Source organism: Centruroides vittatus, unplaced genomic scaffold (genome assembly GCF_030686945.1).
Source record: "Centruroides vittatus isolate TY-2023 unplaced genomic scaffold, ASM3068694v2 contig_877, whole genome shotgun sequence".
Classification (NCBI taxonomy): Eukaryota; Metazoa; Arthropoda; class Arachnida; order Scorpiones; family Buthidae; genus Centruroides; species Centruroides vittatus.
In genome coordinates, this window is record NW_027122569.1 from 134,715 (window position 1) to 154,481 (window position 19,767).

The 19,767-nt window shown below is 28.5% G+C and overlaps 3 protein-coding genes and 1 long non-coding RNA gene across 7 annotated transcripts; 2 read left to right on the plus strand and 2 right to left on the minus strand.

Moving 5' to 3' along the window:
* Window positions 1-264: 264 nt before the first annotated feature.
* Window positions 265-3,419, plus strand: LOC136983176 (uncharacterized). Its single transcript, XM_067279832.1, has 3 exons — window positions 265-362; window positions 997-1,758; window positions 3,190-3,419. The coding sequence occupies exons 2-3, from the start codon at window positions 1,004-1,006 to the stop codon at window positions 3,293-3,295; spliced, it is 861 nt and encodes a 286-aa protein (XP_067135933.1). The 5' UTR covers window positions 265-362; window positions 997-1,003; the 3' UTR covers window positions 3,296-3,419.
* A 2,710-nt stretch (window positions 3,420-6,129) lies between these two features.
* Window positions 6,130-12,508, plus strand: LOC136983139 (endoplasmic reticulum metallopeptidase 1-like). Of its 3 annotated transcripts, none has more exons than XM_067279777.1 (14): window positions 6,130-6,604; window positions 6,839-6,966; window positions 7,542-7,647; window positions 7,713-7,859; window positions 7,928-8,020; window positions 8,088-8,300; window positions 8,380-8,609; window positions 8,687-8,876; window positions 8,946-9,145; window positions 9,736-9,903; window positions 9,995-10,194; window positions 10,275-10,393; window positions 11,931-12,112; window positions 12,265-12,508. In XM_067279777.1, the coding sequence occupies exons 1-14, from the start codon at window positions 6,172-6,174 to the stop codon at window positions 12,427-12,429; spliced, it is 2,574 nt and encodes an 857-aa protein (XP_067135878.1). In that variant the 5' UTR covers window positions 6,130-6,171; the 3' UTR covers window positions 12,430-12,508. The 3 variants fall into 3 exon arrangements, with proteins under 3 accessions (XP_067135878.1, XP_067135876.1, XP_067135879.1); XM_067279775.1 differs by having other exon boundaries at window positions 6,131-6,604; window positions 9,736-9,906; XM_067279778.1 differs by lacking the exon at window positions 6,839-6,966 and having other exon boundaries at window positions 6,486-6,604; window positions 9,736-9,906.
* LOC136983140 (uncharacterized) lies at window positions 12,491-14,165 on the minus strand. 2 transcript variants are annotated; one of them, XR_010881987.1, is made up of 3 exons: window positions 13,814-14,165; window positions 13,614-13,717; window positions 12,491-12,589 (listed from the first exon to the last, which is right to left on the minus strand). It is a non-coding gene; the product is annotated as an uncharacterized lncRNA (long non-coding RNA). The 2 variants fall into 2 exon arrangements; XR_010881986.1 differs by having other exon boundaries at window positions 13,609-13,717.
* Window positions 14,166-14,186: 21 nt separating this feature from the next.
* LOC136983188 (uncharacterized) lies at window positions 14,187-15,844 on the minus strand (the record flags this gene model as incomplete). Its single annotated transcript, XM_067279843.1, has 2 exons — window positions 14,784-15,844; window positions 14,187-14,389 (listed from the first exon to the last, which is right to left on the minus strand). Coding segments are annotated over exons 1-2 (1,185 nt in total), but the record flags the coding sequence as incomplete, so codon positions are not given.
* Window positions 15,845-19,767: the final 3,923 nt, after the last annotated feature.

Sequence of the window (19,767 nt, forward strand, 5' to 3'; positions counted from 1 at the left end):
TAAACTATCCTAAATATAGACCCCCCTCTCGTAGATACGGTCAAACAGAAGATATACCTTAAGGCTATTGCTCTACTAGTATCTTTCTTTTCTTTATTTTGTTTTTTTTTCTACGTACAGAAGTAGGTCTGAATGATGGCATTCAAGTACATATACCGTTACGTAACGTAACTCTTCCAAAAACTCGAGTACACGTGACGTCTGCCAGCCAATAGTTTTTCGTGTTTCGACCCCCGACGACGTCACGTAACCGTCCTTTGTATTTAACCATAGCCCCATCAGTTAAAAAAATTAACAGTTGTGATCTGTCAGGTAGTCATTTGTGTGTTGTGTGCAGGATTGTGAGATTATCAAGGTAAAGGGTAAGTTAAATATAAGTCTTTTAAGTGCTTGTAATTTAATTACGCTCGTCGGTATAGAAATTTTACAGTGTTTTTTAACGTTTAGAATTATTTATTCACTTTAGAAAATTGAAATTTATACTATTCATCACGTAGAAAATCTGTTAAAAGTGTAGTTTTATTAGAGCACAACTCGAAGACGTGTCTTTAAACCATTCGCTTTTCTTATTATAAAATTTCGCCCGTTAAATTATTTTTATAACAGAATTTCATGAAATTCGAGGCAAAATTTCCATACGATTTCGCATAATTCGTATAAATGTAAAAGAATGTCTAGTTTGCGAAGAGTTTCAGTTTGCATGTCGGAGCTGTTTAAAAATTTCTTTTTGATCTTGACCTTGATTTAGTAACCATGTCCCCGTGTGTATAACAGGAAATCTTTACATCACGTTCTAGGTTGTATGTTTATAGGTCAAGTTTGTTCGCCGTCTCTTTATATTTTCCCTCAATACCACGGGTCATCCATTAAGAACATAAAGACACACTTACTCCCACGAAGAGATAGTTGTAAGATAGAACACATCTTTAAAACAATATTTCTCTTTTGCTTCCCCGAGAATTCTAACTGACGACACCTTTCTGTCCTGTTCCTTAGCCAGAAGATGATGCCAAATTGTCTGCTGTTGATGGTCGTGGGCATAACAGCCGCAGCATCCACGAAGATAGAGGAATATGCATCCTACTCGCCATCATCTAGTTCATCGTCAACAAATTTCAAGAACCAACCTTTATCTCAGGGAAATCTTTACTACTACTACCCCGTACAGAAGAAGGCACACCACGACAACATGTATTCCGGAAGTTCTTCCACCCACGCCTACGCAACAGCACCCGGCACAAGCCATTCTTACGCAATAAGGCCCGGAAGTCATTATGACGTGCAAACACCTTCCTACTCGCCACACGGGACTTATGGACTAAGTGGATTAGGTGGATACGGTTATGGTATGCCATCTTATAGCAGTCACCCGTCTTACTCTTACCCGCCTTCGGTCAGTTATGCACCATCTGGTTCGAGTTACTTCCCTCAGATGGCATCTTACCCCGGTTATTCTCCTCAACAAAGCTCTTATGGGGCCAGCAATCAGAATAAGAGATATGGTTTGAGTTCCCTCATCATGCCCATGTTAGCATTAGCTGGATTGGGACTTCTCATACCCAGCGTTAGTGGTAATCTGGTAAGCAGTGGAAGAAAAAAGAGGGATGCCACGGACCCCGAAACGGAGCATGGTGAAAAATTGGAAAAATATGCACGCCTGTATCAAGCCGCTCTACAAAATGAAGAATGCATGAATAGAGTTGTGTGTGAACTTGGAAAGACCATGAAAGATCTACAAGGAAAGACACCCATGATAGGGTAAGTTTTTATAAAACCTTATAAATATATATCTTCCAACACAAAAAAAAAAATATATATATACATATATATTTCCGTGTTAAGACACTTAAAACATGTCCTTGAATATTTTTTCTATTAAATCAGGTCGAACATATTTTAATTTTTTTTAAAAGTTTGTATGAACTAAATTTATTAAATATAATTAAAGAATTTTTAACGTAATAAATAATTTAAATATACAAAATTATTTTTAAATAAACAATTAAATAAACCACATTTATTTATTTAAAAATAATTTTTTTTTAAATTTAAAATTAATTAAGAAATTATTTAATTATAATCAAAAATTAATGTTGTTTTATAATGAAAAACAATTAATTCAATTAAATTTTAAGATATAAAAATAAATTATTTAATTTCAATTGTTTGAATGGTGAAACAGACGATTTTTAATTTAATTGTTCTGTTTCGATTTTAATTTTAATTAAAATTTTCCATTGTTGAAATCGATCGATTAATTTTCCATTGTTGAAATCGATCGATTAATTTTCCATTGTTGAAATCGATCGATTAATTTTCCATTGTTGAAATCGATCGATTAATTTTCCATTGTTGAAATCGATCGATTAATTTTCCATTGTTGAAATCGATCGATTAATTTTCCATTGTTGAAATCGATCGATTAATTTTAAATTGTTGAAATCGATCGATTAATTTTACATTGTTGAAATTGATTATTTAAAATTTAAATTTCTGAAACTGATTCATTTAATTTTAAATTATTAAAACAAAGAAATAAAATAATTTTTTTTGTTTTTTTGAATTTTTACAAACGGAAAATAAAGAAAAATCAAAAAATAAATTTTTACTACAAAATTATAATTTAATTTTATATAAAATTTAAATATAAATTTAATATTTTTTTTGGAATAAATGTAGAAGCCTGTTCACACGACCGAATTTCGTTGCCTAATTTATTATTATTGTTTTAAAAAATTATGCTTAATGTATAGTTTTAAAAAACATGGTTTAAAGTTTATAAAAAATTAAAAATATAAAAAATATAAATTAAAAAAATATATATTAAGGTTATTAAAGCTGGTAACAGACTGAACAAATACATCGTTTAACAACGTTAAAGAGAATATTTGGCCACGTTGCATGAACATTTAACGCTTCTGTACACTCAATTGGCCGAGAATAGAAATAGCATTTGCACTTGACCTCTTTTTTTTATTATTATTTTATTTTATGTTTAATTTTTTAAAATTAAATTAAAAATTTTATTTTATTTAAATCGCGTGCATTCTATAATAATAAAAATGACCTCAAACGAATGCTTACAAAGTTAAAATACTAATTAAATAAATAATTATTAATTAATTAATATAAATCCGTATCTTTATTTCAAATTTATTTAACCGTCTGTGTGTATGTCTGTATATATAGAGTGATGGAAAAATTGGTACCGTCGTGGATGAAACCGAAAATGGGTATATTTAAAGCAGCAGCATTATCAGCAGAGACTGGAAAATGTGAAAAATATAAGTGTTGAAGACGAAAAAATTTCCGACAACTTCACGAAATTTCTTCAAAGATTTGAACGAAATTATGGTACTTAAACGAAGAGTATTGTGATATCATACTTTTTTAAATTAAATATATTCCTCCACATATAAAAAATTATATATATATATATTATAAAATTGAACAAAAATATTTCCCTGATTTTCTTGATTACTCAACTGATAAATATAATTTTTATTTTAGAGATAAACTAGTCTTTCCACATGACTACACTTGCTCAAATTTAAAGCTTAAGAAAAAATTATATAAATTATATATATATATATATTTATACAAAATGGAGGAATTAATTTGTATATGTTCAAGTAATTATACATTTAAAAAAATTGTATTTTTTTTATAAAATAAAGGCATTTGTGTATTTATGTATACACACAGGATGGTCCAAGAGTCAGTTAATCGTGATTTGTTTCTATGAATTTCGGGTACACTCTTGAATTCGAATTCTAAGCCGAAAACTGTACCGATTTTGGTACGAATTTACTAGCAAGTAAGATAGAAATTCAAGTCTTTGCAATGATTAACCGACTTTAAACCTCACACACACACACATTCTCTCTCTCTCTATATATATATATATAAGTAATAATTAAAAGTATTTAAAGTTAGGTCCATACGCTGTATATTTATAGTAATTTAAATCGTGCAGGATGAACGAAAAATATGGTATGAATTATGATACAATTTTCTAACAAAATAAGACGTAAATTCAAGTATTGAAAACGGCTAACTGGCTTTTAGACCACCCTCAAGCGTATTACACGCAAATTTTTGGAAATGTGGTAATTTAATACGTGGAAAAAATTAATAAAAAATATTATTAGTCGTGTTATATAATGTTCATTCTAAAAAATGTTTTGTAGAACTTGTCCTGATCCAGTTTTTTTTTTCTTTCTTTCTTTATTTTTATGTTATAAAGCCTTAGGTTATTGGTTAAATTTAGTCCGACTTGTATCAGGTTATCCATTCGTAATCTATATTTAGTTCAATACGATTTGAAAGATCCTCTTCCTGTTATATTTTTAAATACCTAAAAAATTATTTAAAGTTAATTTTTAATTAAACTTTACCACTTAAAAATTCACATTCACACAAAAAAAATAAATAAAAAAATTCGGAGATAATTAAAGGTACATTAACGCACATTAAAGTGACTTTAAAAAATTTATTTTTTTTTTCTAAAAAATTTTATTATTTTGGTCTAAAATTTATAAAATTAAATTAAATTTTTGTCATTTATTATTATTATTATTTATATTCAAATTTATATAATTTTATTAACGTATTTTTTGATTCTTTAAGGCCTTAAATTTAAGGTAATTTAATGTTATAAAAATTAAAGAGAAAATAATTTTATATATAAATATAATTAAAGTTTGACCATGGATAAGGTCCGGTGATTATTTAGACGAGGAAAAACTGTTTTATTTCTTGGTTTCGGGTCAGAACTTCTGCCAAATTTGAAAATATATTAACCAATTAAAATTTATAATTATTATAATTTTAAAAAAATCATTTAAATATTTTTTTAAAAATAAATAAATAAAATAATCACTTTTTAAAAAACAGGGGGTATTATTTAATTTAGTTTTAAAATTTGTCCCTAGATGGAGACACGTATTACATTCCATCCCTGTAACAAAGACTTTTTTTTTATTTTTAATTAAATTAATAATTTGAATTTTTTAATTTATTTTATTATTTTTGTTTTGGAAAATTAAAATGTATATGTTATTATTATTATTATTATTATTATTTTTATTATTATTTTTTTTTATTATAAAATTTGTGTAATGTTGTCCAATAAAATGTCAATTATCATTTTTTATTTTTATTGTAATTATTAAGTCGTTGATGTAAAAATAAATAAATTTTCATTAACGAAAAAAATAAAATATGTGTTGTTAAAATTTAAAAATTTCTCGTATTTTTTGTATTTTAAATCATTTTAAAAGCTATAAAACGTGTTAAATTATTAAAGTACTTTTAAAAATGTAATTAGATTAAATACATATATTCAGAGGCTCAGTAGAGCCTTAAGAAAAGTATAAGTAGCCTTAATAAAGACTGAAATTTACTACATAAAAGCATTAAGAATATATTTATAAGGGAGCCTTAATTGGATTAAAATACTTTAAAAGGATGTTAAAGGCTTAAATTCTCTACTAAAGCCTGATTTTATAAAGCTTAAAACACCGAACCACGTGTTTAGAAATCCTTTAAAGGATGTTAAAGGCTTTTAACGTGTGCCTTAAAAAAGACTTAATTAAGTGGTTTAAAAAATACACCGTAAATTAATTTTAAAAGGCTTATAATATAAATTCTCAAAGGCTTGCTTCATCTCCAACCCTCTTTAAAGCGTATTTTAATATGCCTTAAAGAAGACGAACATATTAAAATTCAGACTTAAAGCAGGATGAAGATAAGGGATAATACAATTAAACCTTACACTAGAAATGCCTCTTATAGTTCGCTTTAAGGCTTTCTTTTTGTATTTAAGCTTTCTTAAAGCTCTATTTTACGATATTTTTTACAATTCAGAGGAGTTAAATAAGGCGAAAAGCCTTAAAATGTGGAAAGAAGACTAATAAATTACTTAATTAAGCGTTAAAAAATAGAGCTTTTAGTATAAAAGTAATTAACTTTAAAAAGTTTAAAAGCAATTTAATTAAATACATTTTCATGAAATTTATAAAATATTCACAAATAAAAGCCAGCAAATGATATTAAAATGACAGTTGCACGAGTTTATTCCCTACTCATACCGCATTCACATCACCTGATATAATAACAGGTGTGACACCCTTTACCTGTACACACAACAAGTACAGTTGGAAGATAGTAATGTATAAATTGGTGTTTGTATTAACGACCATACTGAGGTATATCACACAAGGAGAAAAATGGGATGAAGATTCTCCATTTTCAGCACCCCCGAACACGAATTCTAGCACTGGAGTTGAATTTAACGAGACTAGAGCACGAATTTTGCTAAGAACGATCACCAATTTCGGCTCCAGGACCACAGGAAGCTCGAGGGAACGATCGGCCAGCATTTACATCCTCAAACAGTTATGGAACATCAGAAAACACAGCAAAACTTCCAACCCCCTTTGTATACAATTCCAACCAGCCAGTGGGCACTTCTATACAGACTTCGTAGACGGGATGACCGTATATTATAGAGCAGTAACGAATTTAGTGGCTAAAATTGGACCCCCGAACTCCCCAAGTCTATTGTTGGCATGTCACTACGACACACTACCAAGTAGTACAGGTATATATAATCTAATTATACTAAAATATACAGCTTATTGTAGCATATGTTTATAACATAAAATGGCTACGTAAAAGTATAATTTAATTATATTTAAAGGGCATATTTATGTTAATACCAAAGAACAGATTGTGGAGGGTGTAGAAAAATATTTAAATATTTAATGTAGGTGTGTTTGCTGGGGTTACATTAGTTTAATTAGTGTTATGATGATACAGTTTATCTATTTGTTAGGTGCTACTTCTAGCGCTTTCCATTGTTCGGTCATGATCGAGTTACTCTACGTCATCTCGCAGTACGAATCGACTATTGAGAACTCTATTGTCTTCCTCTTCTGTGCTGCTAGCGAATATACACATTTAGTACGTATTTTTTATGTAATTTTTGTATCTAAAGACACATCAGCCTTTCCCGTTGTCAACATTACAGAAAAATAGCCTCTCCAGTGTTCGAAAAACACCTGTTACTTCATACCTCTTACTTCTTTCTTCTGATGAAACAACTCTTCGTCTTATAGTCTTTCATTTTACTTTATTTTCTTACTTTTTTTAATAGAAAAGAACATAGAATTTGAGAAATTTCGTATTTAAAACATTTATTTTTTAGTGTGTTTTAAATAGACTTTCCTATTCTTCTTGCTCTTTTCTATTTACAAGACTTAAAAATAGCTCCTATTATATTTAAGATTATTTTAAAGCTTCGTACCCTTTCCATTCAAAAATCCCTATAAAAGTGACGGTGATTTTGAAGAGCACCCCATAACTTCTTCATGCTCTTTCCAGACTTCTTCACCTTCAAGAAACACAGAAAACATCACAAAAACACTTTACCCTCAACAAAATCCCTAAATTTCCTCTCTTTTACGCTAAAATCTTTGAAAGAGAGTTCAAAAAAACCTCTATAAAAAACATAAATAATTTTTTATCTTCTACGTCAGTCTGCCCACGGATTTGTAACTAAGCATCCCTGGAGTAAAAACGTCACAGCATTTATTAACATGGATAGCATTGGCACTGAAGGGAGATTAACGGCCATCGAAGCAGGTATATAAATGCTTAAAAATATAACATTTTTATACAATTTAAGGACCATTCTTTATGTAATTTAGGACCAGATAACACGTGGATGATAGAAGGATTCGCTTACAGCGTAACTTCGCCCTTGGCATCCATCATCATTCAAGAGATAGTTAACAGTGGAGTTTTCTGGAGGCACACGGATTTTAAGGCTTTCTGCCATATTGGAAAGTGGCCAGGTACGTTTTCCTCTTCCAAAAATCCACTCGAAGGTCCAATTTCCTAATCCGTTTAGCCATTTTTTTAGGTTTGGATTTATCTTACGCACAAAATGGCTACCTTCAACGTACCAAATATGATAATGGTTCGAAGATCGCTTTGCAGAAATTCAGTAGGACAGGTAATTGTTAAAGTAGCTGCAATTGCTTTAATTGTTGCGATTCTGAGAAATTTTATGATATTTTCAGGTAAAGATTTGTTGGCACTAATTAAAAAACTGCTAAAATCACCGTATTTATTATATCCGGAACCATTTAAAAATGCAAAATTTGTATATTTTGATGTCCTTGGATGCTTCCTGGTATCATACAGCACTCGACTTGGCACTGTTATGAGCGAGATAATATGTCTTCTGACAATTTTAGAAATGGCAATTAAGATAAAACTAGAGAGAGTTGAAGGTTTATCATCAAATATATATATATATATATTTAATGTTTAAAAAAAATTTAACAAGTTTTATCTCCTGTTTTTAAATAGGAACCAGTTTAGGAGATCACGTTATTGATATCTTCTCCGGTTTTATTGTTACTGCTTTCGGCTGCTCACTAGCAACCGGATGGAATGCTGCTTTAGGTGTAATTTTGGAGATAGCGGGACATTCCATGACTTGGTACACTAAAACCTATTGGATAGTGGGTCTGTACGTATGTCCGTCCTTAGCCTGCTTCATAACAACGCACTGGATTGCTGCTTACGTTAGAAGGAAGGTACGCGTGATACAGTGCGAAGGGTAGGTTAAAAAAAATCAAATTTTTTTTTACATATTTTGTGATTTTTCTTACAGACCAACCGATTAGACTGGCTAGCCGAGGATAAATTTTATGATTCCACAAGGGTTTTTTGGATTATCTTAACTTGTACCCTATCTAGATGCGATTACCAAGTGGCTTACGTTTGTATCACTTGGGTACTATTTCCAACTATTATTAGAAGTCTCTTAGGGCGCCTTTTAGTAGATTTTTCGGCAATAAGAGGTGAGTTTTCTATAGGAAAATGTAGGAAAAGTGGCTTAAAATTCCAAACGAATCAATTTTATTTTCCAGAATCACGTGGCAAACCTAAGTTATTACTTTTACTTCACTTTGCAATGCAGATAATACCACTCGTAATTACAATATACACGTGTTGGATGATATATCTTCTTCTCGTGCCCAGTATGGGCAGAATGGGAAACGAAACACATCCTGATATCATCATTGGCATCACAACTGCTCTGTTAACATTTTCGTGTGTTTCTTATTGGGTAAGTTTGTGTCGATTGTTTCAACTCTTAACTTGCCAACTGTAGACGATTGTTTATATTTGAAGGCGTTTAAATCTTGAGGAGCCTCAGGACATCTCAGGAGTATTTTAGAAATACTCCTGAGACGTCCTTCGAGTTTTGGGAAGTACAAAGGGTCTTCTTCCATTGGTTTTGCCAAACAAACGGATGATTGTAGGATTCTTCAATATCTTTTTAGACATGCAACGGATCTTCTTCGATAGGTCTTGGATAAAAGAGTATATTCAATGAGTTATGATATGCCTAAGATCTTTTTAATGGCTTTTAGGCATGCAAAAAATATTCGTTAATGAATTCTGACATACAATGTGTGTTTTTTTCAAACGATTTTCGACAAAAACGTCGTTTTGAACATACAAAGCATCTCTTTCCATAGATTTCGGACATAAAGCATCTTCGACGAATTTTGGACATATAAAGAATCTTTTCTTTAACGAATTTTAATATATTTTGGGCATACAAGCTAGACAAATAGCCTTCCTCTATAACGTTTAGTTGGCTAGTTAAGGTTTAAATATGTTGAACATATAAAATATACGTTTTTCTTCCAGCTAACTCTCGTCCAGATATCTCATCCGGTGCACAACTACTTGCCATGGTTGGTCGGTACTTTAGCCAGCATTAACGTTATTACTTTGCTCTTGGTCTTCTCTACTAAAATGTCATTTCCATATTCAGGAGATGAGATACGTGGCCCAACTCCTCAGTTATATTTTATAGTAGTAACGTATTTTATTTATAAGTATACATTCCGATGATTTATACAGTTTGATCTGTAAAATTGTTTACTTAAAAATTTCATACTTTCAGAACGTGGAGAGAATTTATAGGAATATTAAAGGAGAAGTTCATAAATCCGATTCGGGTCTGTGGCTGGTTCCTAACGATGCCGTGGGCATAGAACCATTAACAGAAGAAGTTAGCCAGGTTAAAAAGGCCCAAAAAATATCCTGCCAAGAGGAATTAATGTGCGGGATGCCCTTCCATCTTCCACTCATTTCGAGATTTAAGTGAGGTTTCTGACCTTTAACCTTTAACATTTGGCATTGGGGAAACGTAATATTTGATCTTAAACCGTATTTTATACTAGGAAGAGCTATTATTTAAAGACAGAGACGAAATTTTCTCTGAAGAAGGAGAGGATGTTCAAGTTAGTTTCCTTGCACGCTGTTACAGAAAATGTTTATAGATTGACATTTATTGTCAAAGGTAAATATCATCCTTTACTTTCTTTAATGCCAGATTTTTTTTATGTACTTTTTAACTCTGTATCGATTCTTAACATAATTTTTATGAGAATTTATGAAGCTGGAGAAGATACTCGATAGACAATTATTTTTACTTAGCGAGAAATCTACGAGTCTGTAGAGTGCTGTTAAATTACCTTTAGAGAAGAAAATAAATCTAAATATTCTGTGTAGAAAATTTTCTAACATTACTTCGTTAGAAATTAATCAATCGATTAATTCTTCCAGTTCTTATGACGTTTCCTACCCATTTATAAATTAAAGAAAATGGATTCTCTTGGAGATCTTATCCATCCTTATTGACCAAATTTCTTCATTTTATGGGAAATTATGAGAAAAAATTTATATATTTAAACTTTAAAAAATTTATTTCTAGAAATATTTTACAGATTTTATAGCCACATCCTTCAATTTCTTCAACTCATGAGGCGAGGAGCCATTCTCAGAGGACTTGAGGACTTTGAGATTGCATTAATTAAATACAATTGTTATAATTAATTTTAAGTTGTACAGCCTTATATACGTAACAGTTACGTAATGGCAACAGTAAAGAGTTTGGGACAGATGTTTAGTTAATGAGTTTATAAGATTTTTCAAGATATGGAGCCATTCTCAGACTTGAGGACTTGAGGTTGGGTAACTTGAGTACAATTGTTACAATTAATTTTAAGTTGTACAGCCTCACATACGTACGTTTAAATTTCATGTTATGCAAATCTCATATCGAACAGTCATTCGCGTGTTATTTTACTTAACCCTTCATTAGATCTTGAACTGCTTTCAAGTGTTCAAGATGAATATTGTAGCTCTTCTGGCTCTTTCTGTGACTCTATAAGAAGTACAATCTTAGTTTTATGCACTCATATAGTAAATTTGTTTACTTTTATTGAGAATGTAACTATGAGCAGCTTGTGTAATTACACAATTACGTTGTGAAGCAGCTGTACTGTGTACAATATCGATCGATGCGACGCGACGCGACGATGCGGCGCGAAGTATTTCTTAACATTTCCTTATAAATTATCGAATATATTAATAAACCAAATAAATTACGTAAATTTATGACATTTTAGAATATTATATATAATAATATTTTACTATAATTTACAAAATAAATCTAAAAACTTTTAAATATTTGAATTATTTACTGTATGACGAGTCAGCGCACGCGACAACGCGAAATAGTCAATATTTCCAAAAAATTTTAATAAAAAATCTTATATTTATTACAAATTTAACTTATTTAGTGAAATAAAATAATTTATATCTATTAAAACGTTTAAAAGTATAGCAAAGAATATTTTTAAGCTAATGTATTAGCGCATTTCATTGGCGCGACGGTCGCGCCGCAGCGCTCAAACACGACAAAATAATACTTATAACTCAAATATAAATTAATATTTTAGGATTTTTTAAATTTATATAATTAAACTTACTTAATTTTTATCATTTTAAGCTATTTAAACTTAGATACCATCAAAATTTTTCCTAAAAATTAGGTTCAAATAGGATGAACGTTGCCATATCACCAAGCGAAGGTATAGCGCTTCGAGGGTGGTCTTTATCAAAAAAACCCGAAAAATTAAATAAGATTATGTACTGGAAAGGAAGACCAGTTTATTTCATTTATTATACACACGGAAAACTTATAGAAAATTGGAATTTTTGGATCGATTTATGGGTAAGAAGAACTCTGTCCTTCACGCTTTATTTAACATGAACACTGGCAAAATGGAGGAAGAAAGAGAATTAATATAATAAATTTAATTTTTTTAAAGTAAATTCTAAAAAGAAAATCTTCTTTAATAATTCAATATTTAATAATTCTTTCAGATACCAAGAGAATATTTATTATTAAATCAGACTTTATTAGATGTGGCTTTTATATGCCATTACTTGGATCATCCTACGTCAAGCGTGTCGGATTTTTTAGAAAATCTACCAAATTGGATTCATCCAACTGTTTGGTGGGCCACTTACGAAAAATTCGTATTTTAAATATACCAAATTTTTTATATGTATTTATTATTGTATGATAAAGAATTATACGAATAAAATACGCCACTTTTTACACGGATTTTAATGAGTTTTTCGTGAAATTTTTGTATATTTTTACTTCAATTTCGGGAATTTATACAGTTTTTCTTTATCTTCCTTTCTGTAAAATGTATTTTTTTAAATTAATTTTATGTAAAAATAAACTATTCGTGTAGTTATATATGTACATGATCTACATTAAAGTTAATGAAAAATCCTATTTTATAGTTAAACACACACACTAAAATTTATACATATAGAAAAAAAACCCATAATTTTTTTTACATTTCTGGACGTTTTATAGTCCCCTGAGTAGAATTCTTGAGGGATTTCTACATTTTCCTCTGTTATATAATAGCCAGAGAAGCAAAATTCTATTATTATGTAGTTGATAAAGATATACAAGGCTATTTTTGACTAAATTAAAGAAATATCTTTTAAAAAATTTATATAAAAATAATATAATCTACTCCATCTCTTCTCCATCTCAACATCCTCATCCTTCTGTTCCCCCTCTCCTCCTTGCCTTCTTCATATCATTGAGGATTAAATTTATGATATTTTTAATATTATTCTACACTTAAATCTTTAAAAAACAAAGACTTTTTAAATATAATAAATGAAATTTTTTAGAAAATCAAATAAAAATTAATTTCTTCCCCTTTATCCTCTTATCACGACTTTATTTAATTCTTTCCCTCTAAAAATAGTAAAAGAAATTATTTCTAAATTTAATATTTTAATTAAATTTATTTTAAAATAATATTTTCTATTTCTTTTTTAAATTTAATTTTTAAAAAATATAAAATTATCCCCAATTTTTTTAATGTTATTTAAATTTTTCTTAAGTTACTTTCCATTGGTAGATAAGCATCTTTCGGGTAAATTCCGATTTTCTGACAAATATTTTCAGATAAAACTCAAAGAAAAATGTTTAAAATATATCCTAAAATATCAAAAAATACAATAAAAGAGGATTTTTTGTAAGAAATTTCGTAGGTAATCTGATATTTTTCATACTGATAACATTCAGTTATCAAAGAGGATCTCATAAAAATTTCTAGACTTTAAAGAACGTGTTTCTTTAAAAAAAATTAGAATTAGAAAAGATTATATCAACAAAAATAATCAAAAACTCACCCAACTTTAAATTTCGAATGAGAATTTTTAAAATTAAGGACTTTCAGTACGTTTCTGATGGCTCTAATCACACAGTTGGTGAAGTTAAGACGTCTAAAATCACCCTTCGCTGGAAACAAAATATAGATTATTATTATTATTATTAATAGAAAAATTAAAAATAAAGGGAAAAAATATGTCAAAAATGCAAATAATTTATCCAAACCTTTGGCACAAACCGTTATATTCGATCCTGATGATCGTTTAACAGAAGCGATCGAATCTGTAATTAGAATCTCTGATACACTTTCCTCTTCCGTTGAAATTTGGTATATTCTGGGTCTTACGAAGAACGTTCGTACATTTGTCTGTCCGTAAACTCTACTTTCATCACTTTTCGATGATCTGAAGCCATTATGTTTCGTTTCTTCGTCTTCATCTTCCGCATCTTCATCCACTTTCGTAACACGGAAAATCGAGTTTGCTTCATCAGAAATTGTTGCCGGAGTAAAATATATTGTGGAATTGTCTTTTTTGTAAGTTTTTTCAACTTTATCGTCGCCGCTTTGTCCTATATTTTCGTTGAAAAATTTGAAATTTTCGCTACTCTTCACAGAATGAATGGATAAACTTCTAGATGAGAGTTCATCTTCTTGTGAGTATCCTGCTTGCAAATTTGCTAATTCATCGAAAGAATATTTTAAATTTATACTATTTGCCTTCTTTTCAACGGGGTTAATCCCTTGCAAATGGCTTAAATTTGCGTTTGATGTTTTTGAAGTATTTCTTGTAAAAGTTTTCCCTGAAAAAAGAAAAAAAATCGTTTTTTAGCGATTTAAATTCAAATTTCTTAAAAAGTTCGTTATTTTTAATTTTTATTATTACGTGAAATTGACGTCACCGCTTATATTTTCTTGTAATCGACAAATTAACAACGTTAAAATTTAAATTTCGTGACGTAATAATGATTCTGATAAATGAAATCGTAGCGCCAAAACGGCAAAATTTTAAATTATAAAAATTTAAATTTTAAAAATATAAAAACTTTATAATTACTTCTTAATATTTTTGACATCTTTTTAAAGAGCTCTCACAAACTTTCTTAATATATTTTTTAAAAATTATTGGATACACTTTTAAATTTTAATTAATTTAATTTTTATACCTTAACCTAGCCCCAAATTATTATAAATTACCTTGTTTAATCTTTATGCAACTAGGAACTCTTTTGTAATTATGTATCTTCTGCACAGAATTACAGAAAGGTGTAAGGAAATGATGCGATAGAGCATTAACAGTGGATATCCTGTTATCCGGATCAACCTGCAGAAAAAGTCGAAGAAATCCCGAACAGGAATCTAATTCCTCAAGTCTAAAACCTGAAAATGCGCACGAATCCTTCATGATAATTAATAAATTACGTTCAACAAGTATATCATCAAGCCAGAAAAGTATCTCTTCCATATCAATTCGAACATCGTAGCAATTCTCCACCTTATGATTCAAATATCTGTCTGTCAGTAACTCCAAAACCACAATACCATAAGACCATAGATCGATTTTCTCTGGTAGAAACCATGCTGAAGTACAGTAATGATTTTCTTCGAACCTTCGTACTTCAGGAGCTCTGTAAGGTAATTCGCTACCTATCTGGTATGCTTCTACAAGTACATTTATGGATGTTAGGTAGGTAAAATCGGCCAAAATTGCATTCTTAGTTTCCGATAACAGGATATTTTCGGTGTTAATGTCGAGATGAGCCAACCCACTGTTGTGTAAGTAAGAAAGGCCGCATAATATTTGATAAATCCACTGTTTAGTGAAGAGATATTTGTGTAAACCGTAAAGAAATTCCTTTTGCATTATGGCTTCCTTTAGCGTACATACCTTTAATGGCATCAAAAATATGCAAGATTTACCAATGAATGGTATAATTTCGTGGACTGGTAAAACGTTAGGGTGATATAATTTTTTCCAGAATTTGATTTCACCTTTGGTGTATTGTTTAACAATTTTAGCTGCTAATAAACGTGACCTTTGATAATCGAAAATTTCGGTAACGTATCCAAACGTACCTGTACCTAGATGACATACAAAATGACAATCTCGTTGTTTTCGTAGATAAACTTCTGCCGCACTAATCAATTGGTCGACATTTTCAAACGTCATATATGCCATAATATATTGCTTCTAGCTTACACACAATCGAAACAATCGAAGAGAATTGGTTGAAATTGTTTATTGTTTCTTAGACGAAAATAAAAGTATTTTTACGTAATAACAATTAAGTTTATAAAAACGTAAACAATATTATTTTCCTGAATACAAGCAATTTTAATTGTTTTTTTCCACACGTGCAAGCAAGGTTACATTAATACAGTGGTACCTCGTACCTCGAACGCTTCAGAGTTCGAACGACCTCCTGGAATAAATTAAATTTGAAGTACAAGGCACCACTGTATTAATTTACAAATTTTTACATTAATACAAGTTCGTAAATTGTCTATTTTTAGGCAGAAAAACAATAAGTAAAATTATTTCTTCACCCCCATGCAGAAACACAAAACATTATATAGATTATAGTTAACAGTTTCTCTATAGTCTGCTTAACAATACAGCGGCTATTGATTCTAGTATATTATTATAAATTTATAAATTTCACTATTTTTGTATAGAAAACAACAATTCAGATAATTTTGCTATAAACACACACACACACACACACACACACAAAATTATGTGTATTACAATTAAGTTATAAAATTCAGTATTGTCTGTATAATAATGTACTCATTGATTCTAGAGAAAAAATCATTCTTGTATATTACAATTAATTTGTAAATTTCAACAATTGGCTTCTAGAATTATTTCTAAAAAAATAAACGTGTAAATTACAGAAAAATCCGTACATTTCTCTATTATTACGTATATATAAGATTGTAAATTATTATTGAAAAGGATTCGTTTTTCTCTCGTAACAAGAAAAATGATAAGTATCTTTATTGAAGAGAAAAAAGACATAAATAAAGCTTTCAAAATACTGCAAATGGATCGAAAATGAAAATAAATTTTGTCAACTGAAAACAAAAGAAAGCAATCATCGAAGACAGTGTATCGATAAGGAAAATAAAAATAGACAATGATAAATATATCTCTGTGGAGAATAGTTTAAACTTTTTATTCCCTGTCTCATCAAGAAAAGACAACCCATCTGTCATGGATCAAGCAAAAGAGAATCTACAAGAATTAATGCCTTTAACCTATATCAATTCCTTTATTTTATTTATTTATTTTTTAGTTTATTTATTTAAAAGATCTTTCTTAAGCAATTATTAAATTCACCAAGAATATTCCATTATTCTATCAGTTTAGAAATTATGTATTACAGAGCTCAGGCGTGATAAGCGCGCGATTAATACCATTTAAAAATTTAAAACGAACTGTAAATAAATGAAAGTAGAAAATCATTAATAAAATATCTTAACGGATATTTAAATATTTAAAAATTTAAATTTGGAATGAATATGTCGAAGCAGAAACGAGGTAACGTTGATACTGTACTGTACAACTACATCACCGAAAGGTAGAAAATTGGTGTATTGTATATTGCTTTTTTTACTCTTTTAATGCTTATAAAATCGATAAAATTTTTATAAAAATATGTTTATTTAATTAAAAAATATTTCTATACAGTTATAGAGCTGTAGATATTAATAACTCTTGAATACATGTGTGCAAGTTATTGATAGAAATAAATTTTGCATATCATAATATCGATTATATATCTCCTTGAGAGCAATGGTCACTAAGTGTAAATGCTTTTTATCGATCAGAATCATTCGACTATATATTATATTCTTGCAGAGAAAGTAATCAATAATCGATACCAAAAGGGTCAAACCCAATGATGATATTTTGGTTCCATACGAAACGATGAAACTGGAATATGAATAATGCATAAAAATTTGCATAAATTTGCAATTTTTCAAACAATTAAATATTAAATAACAACCTCCACCGATTAGATTTAGTAGTGTTTAATTTAATTGTAATTAAAATTTGATGACATTATTCGATACCAGATGGTGCCACAATGATAGTAGGTAAATTTTGTAAAATAATTCAATTTTTTTCCAGCAAAATTTGAGTTTTATAAGATTAAAAAAATTTATATACTTTTTATATAAAATAATTAAAAGGTTTTTAAAATCTATAATAAATTTATAATTTATAAATAATTCAATTTTTCATTCTTTAAGCTGTAGGGCATGACTTCGATCGATATTATTAATAGAATAATATTTTTTAGGCATATAAATATATTAATAATATTTTATCTTGTACAAAAACATTCCTTCGTAAAGAAATTATATATATATAAATATATATATATATTTGAATAAGTGACATATTCAAACATTGACGAAAAATTTTGTATGCATTGGTCTGGAAATTTTTTAGAAAACGATAAGTGAAAAACGGTAGAGAATATATACGAACAACGAAATACAGTATATATATATATATGTGTCTAGTAAATCAATAGAAAACTATATAAAATTTGATAGGGCGTAGTTCTGTAACGGTACAGAAAAAAAATCTAAGAAGACCAAACTGATACCATAAATACTTCAATATAAATACTTTGCTACAAAAATGGATACCGTAACGTTGAAAAAAGCTTTCATTCAATTTTTTCTTGTGGGTTTTACACTGTTTTCAATTTATGAAAAAGTGTAATTTTTATATTAAACCTTTAACTGAATTTAAAAAGTCCCTACCATTTTACGTAATTTATTATAAATTAATTTAAAATTCTTGATATAAGTTATCAATTACAATGATTGTTTAATAAAAATGCAATCAATTTCAAGAAAATTCAATTTTCAATAATATGAAACAGACAAGGATAAAAAATCTGTTCGATTTCAATAATTGAAAGCACTTACGTAATCTGCAATTTTTCAAAAATAAAAATAAATTTTAAAAAAATACAAAAATTCAATTTATGTGAATTTTTTAAAAATAAATTAGTAATAATAAATGTCACTTTTTTAAATTTTATACAAATAAATAAATTAATTAATTTTTAATTGAGAGAATAATTTTTTTTATAATGTAAATAAAAGTTTCGTGTATTGAAATAATTTTTAAATTTTATTTTAAAAATTATTTCAATTAATATATTTTAATATGGCGCTTAGCTTCGTTCAGCTTAAAAAAAAAATTAAAATATTAATATAAAAGGAGGCATTTTGATAAAGTTTAAATTTAAAAAAATTGAAAAGTATATTTATAATTTTGTTTTTTAATAAAATAAAATATTATCGTATAATTCACGAGTTAAATATAAAATAATTAAAATTTTAAAAACGTATCTTTATAATAAATATGATTATTTCCGCTAAAGGTTAAAGGTCAATAAAAATAGTTTGCTTATACATTGTTTGCAATGTCATTAAGATTAATAAACATATTTATAATTTATAAAAAGAGTTTTGAAAAATAAGTTTTATAAGAAGATACACAATTAAAATGTTATAAAAATACAAAATATTTTTATATAATTTAAAAAATAGATGCTGAAATATTTGATATTTTATTTAAAAAATTAAAAAATAATAATATCATATAATTTATAGATTTATATATATATAATTATAATTTAAATTACAAGTAATATAGAAAAAAAAATTTAAATTATGCAAAAATTCAAAAAAGTTATAGGATAATTTTCAAATAGAAATTTCAAAAAATCTAGGAACGAGTTGCATAATTTTCCCGGCATCGACATTTAAAACTGCGTGAGGCGCCATATGTTATGGTACTTTATTATAAAATTTTTTATAAGTACTGTATTATAAAATGGCAAAAAGCATAGTTTTGAGGATAGAGACGAGTTTTATTAAAAAAACAAACAATTGTAAATGCTAATAAGGAGTGAAATCTTCATTAAGTCCTACCCCACTCGAGATACGATACGTGACCCCCTTTATCTTCCCACCCCCTCGATCTTTAACCATAAAAATTTGATAGCATAAACGTCCCTAATACATAAATCTCCCTGCAAATTTTCAGAAATTTTCGGCAAAAGATACAGGATTTGTTAAGCTTCAAACTGGATGAACAAAAACATGTCCCCATACACACTAACATCCATGCATACAGGAAAAAAACCAA